Source organism: Solanum stenotomum, chromosome 11 (genome assembly GCF_019186545.1).
Source record: "Solanum stenotomum isolate F172 chromosome 11, ASM1918654v1, whole genome shotgun sequence".
Lineage (NCBI taxonomy): Eukaryota > Viridiplantae > Streptophyta > Magnoliopsida > Solanales > Solanaceae > Solanum > Solanum stenotomum.
The window spans coordinates 31,453,081-31,465,410 of record NC_064292.1 but is presented as its reverse complement, the minus strand read 5'-3'; the positions used below and the strand labels follow the sequence as shown (position 1 = coordinate 31,465,410).

Below are 12,330 nucleotides of genomic sequence, written 5' to 3'. Positions count from 1 at the left end.
AACATTTTGTATGCCTCTATGTAATACTATAAATAGAGGCATCAGAGTTTATATTGGATACACTTGAAAATTTGGAGAACACTTAAAAGAAAGAAAATTATCTTGTAATGTTCCTCTTGTCTTGTATTCTTCTTATCTTCTTCTTTATATTATTCTTTTGTTCTTAAATTTTACAACACATTCATCTTTTAATAATAGTAAATGCTTAGTAATCTAACTCTATATCTACTGAATAAATAAAGTCAAATGAGTCAAATATAAGTAGAATGAAGGAACATTTGGAAAATTAATATAAAAAACAATTATGATTCAATAGATAAAAAGAGAAATTTAAGCATTAATACATTAAAGATCTGTTTGGAAAGTCACTTGGTAATTAAAATTAGTGTAATTATTAAGGTAATTATCAGTCTAACTAGTAATTACACTGACATGTTTGTGTGACACACTGTGATTACAAATATATTGTTTGAATGCGCAATTGGAATCATAAGATTATATTAAATTTTAGAAATAAGAGTTAATTATTTAAAATTTATACTAGACAAATAAGAAACTTTATAGATGATATTAAATTAAATATTTAAGATATATATTGTCTTTTGAAAATATATTAATTAATAAACATATGTTCTTAACTAATATTATTAAAAAATAATTGATTTATATTTTTCAAATTAGTCTATTTCAATTGAATTAATCATAAAAACTAAAAGTACAAAAATTTTATAACATCATGAAATACATGATTGACAAAAATATTAATATTATAAATAAAATGTCATAAATTATTAAAATATTTGACAAAAAGATAATCAATCAAGTCTAACTAAAAAATGAATGACTTGCAATGTGAAATCTCAAGTCAATACTACTAAAATAAATGAAACTAAAAATATAACATAGGTTCTAAATTCAAATATTTATTTTTTAACGTAATACTCTTATGTAAAATTTCAACATAATATACATAAATGTAATTTAAAAGAAAAAGGAAACATAAGTCTATAACCTTACACAACAATATATTCTACTTTAATTTAAAAATTAAAATACTAACAAAATTATATTAATGAAAAAAATAAATAAACATGGCATAAAAATAGACAATACGAAAAATATCATGGAATCATACGAAGGAAAGATTGAAAATGAGAAAGAAATGAAATATAAATAATATAAAGTAAAACATAATTTTTTAGAATAATAAATAAAAAAAGAAGTTAGATAATAGAAATTAAAAAAAATTAAAAATAATCAACTTATAATTATACCACGTGATTACCAGCAATTCATAGTCCCTCTCTGAGAATTGGAGACGGTAATTACCCCTACTAAATATACCAAATTACCCGCGAACCAAGTAATTACATGACCAACCAAACATGTTAGACAATGTAATTACACCAAACACACTAAATCCAATTACCAGGGTGACTTTCCAAGCAGGCCCTAAAGAAAGAAATATTGAAAACGCTCTTGAACTTGACGTAAATTATCAGTTTTATCCTCTAACTATTGATAGTCTTAAAACACCATCTACTTGACTAACAAAACTCATATACACCTCCGATCTATCACAAGACATATCAAATGATTTCAAACTCTTGCAAAAGCAAAAAACTCTTAATAAAAATTGAAAGAAGTGTTAAAAACACCTCTAAATAATCCAAAATATTTAGTTAGTCAAATAAAAAAAATATTTTTAAAACAATCAATAATTAAAAAATAAAATTAAAAATTCAAGCCGAATTTAGGTCTTTCTCATTTTGCCAAGGAAAGAAAGAAAAAGAAAGATAGTCTAGTCTTGGCGAGCACACCATGTCGACATAACAAAGAGGAAGCAAAATACTCCCTTATATCAATTGTTTCCTTCTCAACACTTTGAGCCAAATCTATACTCCTACTATTTTCCCTTAAATCTCCAATACACATTACCGGAAAATCTCTCGCCGGTGAAATGAGACGGCCAGCGACCATGAACATCGACGCCATGGCTCGGAAAGTCGACGTCGACAATCGAATTCCTCTTCGCAATTACTACAGGATCGCTAATAATCTCCTCCGACAGGTAGAATGTTTTCAAATTCTCCACCACTTTATTTTGTTTTACGGATATCCTGCCCCCAAATGGATTGAATTGGGTAAGCTCTTTATTTGATTTTTCAATTGGGGTTATGATTGTTATATTATTGATACAACTATTAAAGCTGCAACCTTTACAACTACAACTATACATCAATACCAAACTAGTTGCGATCCGTTAAATTATTCTTCTATATCCCAAGAATTCAAAACCCCTTCCTTTATTTGTTTTCTCAACTCGGGTGCCAACTTGTTAGAGTTGAACTTCTTATTTGATTTTTCAGTTGGAGTTTTAACTTTTTACTGATATAAGCTGTTTAATGTGGACCATAGCAAATACAACTAAAGTTGTGCCTCAATCCTAAACTAGTTGGGGTGCACTATCTAAATTATCTTTATCGATTTTGCTCTACTCGGGCCTATTTGATTTGAATACTGACCATTGTTATGATGATAAAACTGTAACTTTTACGGCTGATGCCTCACTACAAAGTTTGTTGGGTTTGGCTATATGAATCTTGGTGTCTGTTGCATTCCGAAACTTTATATTAACAAATGGTTTTGTGATTGTCTTATGGTTTACTTACAGGCTAGTATTCATCGCGGAGAGAAGAATATCATAGACTTGTATATAATACTTCTGAGATATTCAAGGTGAATCAGGAATAATGCTTTTTTTTTATGGCCAATTTATCCTTAGTTGGACATTTATGTGTTTGCTAATAACTAAATGGTGTTGTTTGTACAGTTTGGTTACTGAAACAATACCCTCTCATCGAGATTACCAGGCTTTGCATCCTAAAGAAAGAGCATTATCCAAAAAGGTCAGTGTTTCATCAGTTCATCTTCCCAAATGATCCTTTACAAATGGGGTTACTTTGAAGAATTTTTCTTATATTTACTAATTAACATTCCGGACTGCAAATTAATTCTTCATATGATCTGTATAGGATTTGTTATTTTTAAGTAATGTGTCCAGATACAATTTGTGATGGCGTGCTTTAAGTTGACGTCTCGACTTGAAGATGACAATTTTTCTATTTTTGATTGTCTGATTGTCTCAGATGCTGTTAACTGTGCTAGATGAACTAGAAGGTTTAAAACCTGAATTCCAGCGCCAGTTTCACGGAATCGGTGAAGTTCAAGTAACAGCTCAGCCTTACCAACTCAATAATCTGGAGAACCATCGATACAGACCAGTTGGGAATTCTTTAGGACTGCCTTCTACCAGCAATAAAGCATCTTCAGATTATGATAATCAATGGGTACATAACATACTGTTTTTATTTTATTTTCCTTGAATTGTTTGGATTTTGGTTGATCTGTTGCATTTTATGATATTACTTTGGCTATTCGATTTTTCTATCACTTTATGCTGTTTTCATATTTCCTTCTTTAGAAACTAGAATGGTAAATAATTTAAATTATATCAGTTGTCATGAAAGTACTTAAATTATATTAGTTTATGGGAAATTTTCTCTTACTGGAAGTCACATTTTCGTATTTTTTTTCCATCTCAGTGAAGTAAAGGGCATAATTTCTTTGCCTCCAATATCATTCCAATTTATATTTTGTCACTGTAACTTTCATGGCCTTCTCCTTAGCCTTGTTTGTCTTTCTTACACCTTTTCTCTCTTCTTATGGAACACAAATTTGTATATGGTAAAATTGCAGGCCATAACAAATGCACCTTCATCTACGTGGAAACAGAACAACGAATATTCTCGTATTTCATCCCCAAGTTCGATTGACAAGCAATTCCAAAAGCTGTGAGTATCCAAATTAAGAAAATTACTATTTTTTCTCAGGGATGGGGGTTGTTGTGTTGCAGAGCATGAAAAAGTGTATTTACATAATTTGTTTGTCTTTGTTGGTTTCCCGAAGACTCATTTTTCTAAAATCTTTTGGAATATTCTAGATACATAATAATTTGACTTACTACTTTTGAGACAACCAAGATCGCTTTTAATTTAACACCAAGACAACACATTAATTTTTATACTCCCCCTCAATGTATCGATTTTGAACTCCTTAAAGCTCACAAAATTTCTTAAATTTTCCTTGGGCAATGCTTATTGAAAATACTATCAACATAAATTTCTTAATTCAGTAACTATATTCCCATTATTACTAGTAAAAATCAAATCATCAACCTAAATAGCAACAGTAAGAATGAAGTTACATCGTTTCTTCCAGTTCAAAGAAGTTACCTTGTTTCTTCGCTAAAGAGTTGGCTCACTCTTTGAAAATCTCTGAATATGATGCACAAAGTAGTTTTCAATTTGATTATACCATCGCATGGTGCTTGCTTCAACCCATACAATGCCGTTTTGAGCTTGTATTCTGTCTTTTAACAGAACCATCATGTTTGATTTCTTTTTCAAGTTCACCATTCAAAAATTGATTTATATCTAGTTGGTACAATAACCAACCTTTTTGTTCAACCAATGCAATAAGAGTTCAAATTGTGTCCTTCCAAAGACATGTGCAAAAGTTTCATGATAATCAACTCCTTCCTGTCTGTTGTGAATGAATACCCTTTTTGCAGCTAACCTTGCCTTGTACTTCAATAGGAAACCGTCCATATACTACTTGATTTTGTAAGTCCACTTTACTCCTATGGCTTCTCGATTTTCTAGTTTGCTTACCAACCCCCAATTCTGATTTTTTCGATTACTTGAAATTCTTCCACCATTTTCTTTTCCGAACATCGTCTGTAATTGCTTCTTCAAAAAGCTTGCTGGTTCAACCACTACCTTGGCTTGAGTTGTGAGAACTTGAACCATCGCTTGAAGAATATGGTTTGATCACATCTTAGAGCTTCTGCACCATTAATTTCCTCAAATGGATCGGATGCGGGCGAAATTCCCGCCAAAGCTGCTGCGCGAACGCCGTTGCGCCTTTTCTTCAAACACTACAACTTGTCATTGAACCTTGCGTTGCTCCCAATTCCAACTTGCTTCTTCGTCGAATAACACATCTCTACTTATAATAGGCTATAAAAATGCATTTCTAACTTGTTTCAACAAGCATATGCCTGTTCTCTTTGGATTTTGAGCATACCAAATGCAACCTAAAATCTTCAAGTGCTTCGCCGAAGAGGGAGTTCTGTTTTGCACCGCTATTCGACACCTTATATCAAGTACACCGTTATATGCACTGCTTCAGACCAAAAACTATTTGGCATTCCCTTCCATTTTAGCAATTATCATTGTTTTTTCCATTCCAACAACAATTTGATTCTTCCTTCCGATTCACCATTTTGTTGTGGCGTGTACCGATGGGTACCTGCCTTTCTATTCCTTAATCTTCACAAAACTTATTAAACTCTCTTGAGGTATATTCTTCACCTCTATCACTCCTCAACACCTTTATATGGCGGCCACTTTGTTTTCCAACATAATTTAAAACTTTTTCGGAACTCTTTATATCTCAGATTTTTGTTTTATGAAATAAGCCCAAGCCATTCTTGTATTATCATCAATGAACAAATAAAGTACCTACTTCCGCCAAGAGATGTTGTCCTCATTGGTCTACAAACATCTTTATGAACCAGCTCCAATGTTCATTTTGCTCTCCATGCACCACTTCACATGTTGCTTTCCAATTGCACACCCTTCGCTAACACCACCTTCATCTTCAATTCTTGGCAGCCATACACCATATTCTTTTCTTTTAGTAGCTTCATCCGTTGAATATACAAGTATCCTAGTGAGCATCCAAGGGTGTGGCCTACTGGTCAATGAAATGGGTTGACAACCATGAGGTTTGTGGTTCAAATCCCTGTAGTAACTAGGTGATTTCATATGTCTTAGCCTTGGTGGGCAGAGTTACCGGGTGCCTGGTGATATAATGGAAACTCTCTGGCTTCCCCCAGATTCATTTTTTGAGAGGCCTTTAGAATACTCTAGATTCTTAATAACACACTAACATACTAACTACTTTCGAGACAACCAAAATCACTTTTAATTACGACAAAGACTACAATAATTTTACCAGTCTTTGTGATCCTATGTCATTGGTGTTTGAGCAGAGATACTGCTGTTGAAGAAGTTAAAACTGGTTTCTTGTCCTAAAAGGTTGGTGTCACCAAGCTTGCTTGAATACAGTCAACTAGTCAGTTTATGCTGTGAAGTTCTGTGGTATAGGGTTTCACAGCGTTTATGATATATTGGAGTCACTGGTTATAAGCTTTGCTGGACATTTTGCAGTTATAGAACTTGCAATGAAATTCATATGCTTGTAAGTTTACCTGAATAAATCTTTTTCAGGTTAAGAGAGTTGTTTGCCACATGCAGCACTATTGTCGCCAGGGAGAACTAGTGAAATTATCAATTTTAAGCATACCACTAGTCCCTATATTTTCAGCAACCTAACTTTGACTGATACAACTTTTCACTCTCGTCTTAACTTTTTTTTTTTTTAAATTTGGTAACTTCACTCTCATCTTAACCTTGTGCAAGTCAAGTATGAATGTTTAATTTGTCATTAGAGGTTTCAAATGGGCGGGTTGGGCTTATTTTGAGCGGTCAAGATTGACTGAGTTAATAAATGGGTAGGTTATTGACCCGCCCAAAAGCTACTTGGGCTGAAAAATGGGATAAATGCAGGTCATAGCCCCCCCCAATTACTAAGTTTTAATTGTTTTATTTGTTCTATTCTAATTTTTTATTACCTAATAAATTGTTTTTCTTTATTATGACTAAATATAACATATCAAATTAAAAAAAATGTCTTTCACACATTTTTTGACAAGATTGCTCATGAGTCAAATTGGGTTACATATCAACCCAATTTTTAATGGATTGACATAGGTTTAGCTTAAATAGGTTGAGCTAATAAATGAGTGGGTCAATAACCCGCCCAAACTTGAACGGATTGGGTGGGTTGGGTTTGATTTTGCCACCCGTATTTGTAATGGTGGAAGTTTATTTTTCATGTAAGTTCTGTCATTCTTCTAAAGTATATTGTGTGATAGTTTGTATGGTAACCGGAAATTTCCTGATGTAATTTCAATGGTTGTTGCATAAATTTATTGTTGCAGATCTTTCAATTTTTCTGTTCCAAAGCAAGAGACATTATCAAGGCACTCTTTTTTTGGCCCCAATGGTCTTCGTGGTCAATGGTCAGGACCTAGTTCTGAGATAAAGGTAGTTTTGTTCCGTTAAAAGGTAGTTTAAGATCTTATGATAGAATTCAGCCTAAACAAAATGACCTTTTTTTTTTTCTTACAGGTTAATTACCCAGTACATGATGATCTAGCTCCAAATGAGATTTTGAGGTTAGGACCCTGCCAAGTTTAGTTATTGCTATTGCAGCCTACTAAGAGCTATGAAGTCTTATACGATAGATAATTGAATTAGTAATCGTAGTAGCCCAAAACTTTGTAATACTATGTTTTTCTATGTTCTTATTTCTTTAAATTACTTTGGTACAACATTTTGAATGTTCTGTCACTATTCTTATAGCCTTAATCCAATTGAAGATAGACCTTTGGTGTCTAAAGACACTAACTTGATAGTGGATAAGTCTTCTATGGAATCAGTTCTTTCTTTGGATGATGGGCGATGGTTACATCCTACTGAGGATTCCAATTTTCAATTTCTTGACGATGTGCGGAGTGATAATATTCCTTTGAGTAACTTAAGGCAACCTTCGCCTCCTCCAGTTTTGGCACAATTACAACAAGAGTTTCGTCCTATATCTCCATCCAAAGTTGCAGATCCAAGACCTGGGCCCGCTAAGTGCATTCAGGATGAACCGTCCAGTTCAAATTCTTTTCAACATTTGCATGTTGTGAGTTCTTATTTTATTTTACATCATTTTGGCTTCTGTATCTCCTTGATCCATAGAAGTCTTACTGTCATATTTGTAGGAAATTTGTGTTAAAGCCTTTGCAGTTGTAGTTTTAAATCAGCTTTACCTGATATAAAATTGTGCTTGTATGACCTTTTCTTCTTTATTCTTATGCTGTAGCCAGTGAGACTGATGGAAGATTTCTTGAGGTTAGCTCGAGAAAATACAAAAAAGAATTTAGAAACTTGTGGAGTTCTTGCTGGTTCACTGGTATGAAGTAAACACAGTAAATCTAATTGCTAATTGCTAAATATGAAGTTTATGAACTCTATTTATGTGATAATTTATGTCTTGTATTCCTCAACTTGCAGAAAAACCGTGTTTTTCACATCACTACTCTTATAGTCCCAAAGCAGGAGTCAACTTCAGATTCAGTAAGAAAAAATTATGTTTCATCTGTACGCTACATTAGATTTATGCTTCAGCTTGACCTCTAGTTTTCAGAAAGCAAAATTAGATGAATTAGGATAGAGGAAGTCCAAATCCTGTATGTAATCGTCTCTAGATTTTGAAGTGAAACTGCTGAACCAAGTTCGTAAATTGCTTTTTAGGAGGATCTTTCAAGTTTCCATTGTTGAATTTAAAAAACCTGAATTGGGATGGAATTGCTGGAAATAGCACTCATTATGTTTTCAATTCCCTGTTTTCAGAATAAAAGTTAACATAAGAAACAATAAGTTAGTTGGTAGTTTCTAAATTTCAGATATGGTTTCCTAATACTCTATTTTTACACTGTCCTGATTTTAAAATGAAGGTGCGAGCATGATAATACTACATGAAAGGAAATATCATACTAGTTCAAGAATAAAATATTTTGATATGCTTCAATGATAAAGAGTGGTTTTTACATGTTTCTAAACACAACTTTTGATTCTCAGTGCCAGACACTAAATGAAGAAGAAATTTTTGAGATTCAAGACAAACACTCTCTCTTTCCTCTTGGTTGGATCCATGTAAGTATTGCAAGCAGATATGTTGACTTATGATTCTATGCTTGGTCAACATAAGTGTCTTCTACCGAATATGAAGATTTGAATAGTGAATTGACTTTGTTGTCTCTGTGGAATAAGATAAATAGATAAGAAAATTCAGCTGATATAGATGTGTTCTGCTTCCATGGAATTGTTTGAATTGTCTAGTTTACACCTTTATAAGATTAATAGAGTATGTACTCTCTTGAATCTTGTAAAAGTTCCTGCAGTACTGCTCGACAGCTATCTGTTAGTATCATTATTTTTCTTTCAATATCGGTTGGAGTCATGGGAGCTAATTAAACACTTGGGTACCTTGATTGTAATACGTTTTCTATCTCAAGTTACTTCATTTGCATTCATAGTAGGGGACTCTGTTATGATTTATTCTGACGTAGTTGATGGTTTTGTTTCATTCATTAAGGTCACAATATGCTTTGGCAACACTAGTGGCTTTGTTTATTTTTAAAGATTGTAGGGGATGACTTAAAAATTGTAGGGTATGACTTGAGTTGAATCTTTGATTGTTCTGACTGTCATTAAATTCTTTGTTGTCATAACTGGCCTAAAATCTACTATATTGGAAACAAAGATGAAATGCAGGACAAGTCTCTTGCGTGGTGTAAATGAACTAGATTTAGTTTCTCTCACATCTTGACAGGTTTTATCACCCATGAGTATGACTTGTTGGCTTCTTGTTTGTGATAAATTGCAGACACATCCATCACAAACATGTTTTATGTCATCAGTTGATCTGCACACTCATTATTCTTATCAGGTAATAAGCAATGCTTTGTGTTACTTTACCTTAGATATGACGGAAAGCTTCAAATATCCAATTCTTTAGAATATAAAGTGTGTATATTTCTTTATATTCCTCAGAAGTTGAAACCTCTCCATCTTAAGTATAAATGTGAAATGGTAGAATGTAACTTTACAATCTAACTATAGGCGGTTTGGGGTAGTTCTGTATATTGAATATCTTTTACTTGTGGCAAAAGGATTTGCTATAGATTTCAAATCTTTGAAGAGTATCATCTGAAAAATGCGCATTATATTACCTAATCAATGATTTTCATCCCATGGAGGAGAATGGATTTGTAACTGTTCAAGTTTTTATCTGAGGGTGCATTTTTTTGTTTCTCTTGACACACTTGCTTTTGGCTCATTTGTAGATTATGTTACCAGAAGCAATTGCAATTGTGATGGCTCCTACAGACACAGCCAGGTATATCAATTCTCTGGCATTGCTCGATTAGTTTGTACACAAAAAAGGATTCTAAGTGCAGTTCTGATCCCCAGCTCCATAATTAACACACTTGTGAATTGTAATTTAACTATGCAAGTCTTGGGTGGACTAAGCTCTCTTTTAAAGAAGTAAATTATTGAATGATTTTTAATTGAATCAAAATTCTGGTGTCTTACTGTGGCAGTGATTGGACTTGCCCATGCCTTTGGGCTGTTCAGTCTCATGCGATGCCAGTGAAAAATGCACTTATTAAAGTAGTTTTTTAAACTGTGGAGTCCTAAAACCTATATAGTACAGAGATCCAGTATCTGAAAAAAGTCAAATAATGGAAGCGACTCCAAAATACTGATTGTAGTTTCTTTATGTGACAGCCCTCATGGCATATTCCACTTGTCTGATCCTGCTGGTGTGTCTGTTATTCGGAAATGTCAACAACGTGGTTTTCATCCTCACGAGGAGCCTGAGGATGGAAGTCCAATATATGAACACTGCTCTCATGTCTATATGAATGCAAACATGAAGTTTGATATTGTAGACCTTCGGTAACCTCACAATTTATAAAAACCTTGGAAAACAGCGCATTTAGGAGTTGCAATGATGGTTGTATAGTATTTTGTCTTGAACTTTTAAGGTATACGGCACTTTTTTGTACATTCATTCTCAGGGATCTGAGAATACAGTTTATTTGAAGTGAGCGATTGTGTATTTCCCTTGTTTTCTTTTCTAGTCCAATAATTTATGTTGTACATGAAATGAAGACTTTTGGTTTTGTCATTCACATTCTTTCCCTAAAACCATATTCGATTGACTTTATTCATGATATATGTTGCAGTTATAATCTGCAGTGTTCATATATTTTGGGAAAACGTAACTTTTAGAGTTTGAAGCTCTTCAATATTAGTTAGATAACTTTAAGGTGAAATAATGTACTTTTTTTTCTGCTTCCCCATTCAGATGCATATGATTGAAATAATAGTCAATTTAATGTGTTTCAGTTAAGTATGACTGAATGCATGCATATGTAAGAAAATTAAAAGGATCATAAAAGGGTTTGTTAAATTTGTTGTTAGGCTCTGACATTTAGTAATGGTATTATTCTCTAGAAATGAAATTATTCCAAGAGGAATATGGAGTAGGAAATATACATAATTAGCTTTATTTCTTGTTAGATATGTGAATTATAACTTTTGTAATCAGATTATGAGCGTCTAAAAGCCGTCTTCTTTGGTCATGGCCATAGTGTAAAACTGGTGTATTAAAAATAATTAATGCCAGCATATCTAATACATGTATTGCTAATGCTAGCATTATTAATACACTTTATTTAGCATTATTTTTATACACTCTACCAAACGACCCCTATATGTCGTATTTTAACATAGAGTTGTTATTGCGATTTTCTACTATATATTTTATTATTCTAGTATCCAGTTGATACGCGACCAATAGGGTAAATGAATGATCTCTAATAGAATTCGAGGGAGGAAAGTTAGAGATAAAATGTGGAATTGGGGGAGTACGATGCATTTTATGGAATAGATCTGTGGCTAGGATAGAAATATACCTAATTTACCTTATTTGGTTCCCATACAGAAGATATAAATTTATTCAGATGAGTTATGATTATTATCACTTAACATTGTATGTATGAAACTAATTTTGATAGACAATAAGATGTTCAATAACAACAACAACAATTACGCCTTATAGCTAACAAAGGAACCATGATAGATCAACAATAAAAATTACCCCCTAGGTAAGCTCAGCTAGAGCCACTATCATAGCTCGACATTTTTCTAAAGGTTGCACTTACTTGACCTAACCAATTTGAATTTTTTACGATAAATAATTGTGATTTTAATAAATTGATCACTTACAAAACATTAATTTTCAATTTTAAAAGATAGACCATGTACTTTTAAAAATAAAAAAGACGATAAACAATAGTAAAATTGAATAAACCATTTACATTTACACATAAAATTTGCAAGTTGTAGTTTTAATATGTATGCAATTTAATAAATTGTTCAATAAATAATACATTCAATAAGACCACAAATGTCATGTGGTGATATATTTGCCTTTTCAACTAGTAAATGTTAAACAACTCACATTTCAAATATTGTATTGAATTTATTTAGCAACAAACAACTCTCTCTAAAATATAAA

At 32.6% G+C, this 12,330-nt stretch overlaps 1 protein-coding gene across 2 annotated transcripts; it reads left to right on the top strand.

The window, feature by feature from the left end:
* Nucleotides 1–1,811: 1,811 nt before the first annotated feature.
* Nucleotides 1,812–10,929, top strand: LOC125844803 (AMSH-like ubiquitin thioesterase 3). 2 transcript variants are annotated; one of them, XM_049524142.1, is made up of 14 exons: nt 1,812–2,071; nt 2,675–2,739; nt 2,834–2,909; nt 3,150–3,350; nt 3,760–3,854; nt 7,130–7,235; nt 7,320–7,366; nt 7,554–7,881; nt 8,062–8,151; nt 8,253–8,315; nt 8,820–8,894; nt 9,574–9,690; nt 10,088–10,140; nt 10,533–10,929. In XM_049524142.1, the coding sequence occupies exons 1-14, from the start codon at nt 1,961–1,963 to the stop codon at nt 10,705–10,707; spliced, it is 1,602 nt and encodes a 533-aa protein (XP_049380099.1). In that variant the 5' UTR covers nt 1,812–1,960; the 3' UTR covers nt 10,708–10,929. The 2 variants fall into 2 exon arrangements, with proteins under 2 accessions (XP_049380099.1, XP_049380100.1); XM_049524143.1 differs by having other exon boundaries at nt 1,814–2,071; nt 9,628–9,690.
* The last annotated feature ends 1,401 nt before the right edge of the window (nt 10,930–12,330 follow it).

Bases quoted from the DNA above. Each gene is read 5' to 3' on its own strand.
- LOC125844803 (XM_049524142.1), top strand. From the start codon at position 1,961: ATGAGACGGCCAGCGACCATGAACATCGACGCCATGGCTCGGAAAGTC. The intron at 3,855-7,129 runs GTGAGTATCCAA...TTATTGTTGCAG, and splicing joins GACAAGCAATTCCAAAAGCT to ATCTTTCAATTTTTCTGTTC. The intron at 8,895-9,573 runs GTAAGTATTGCA...ACATCTTGACAG, and splicing joins TTCCTCTTGGTTGGATCCAT to GTTTTATCACCCATGAGTAT.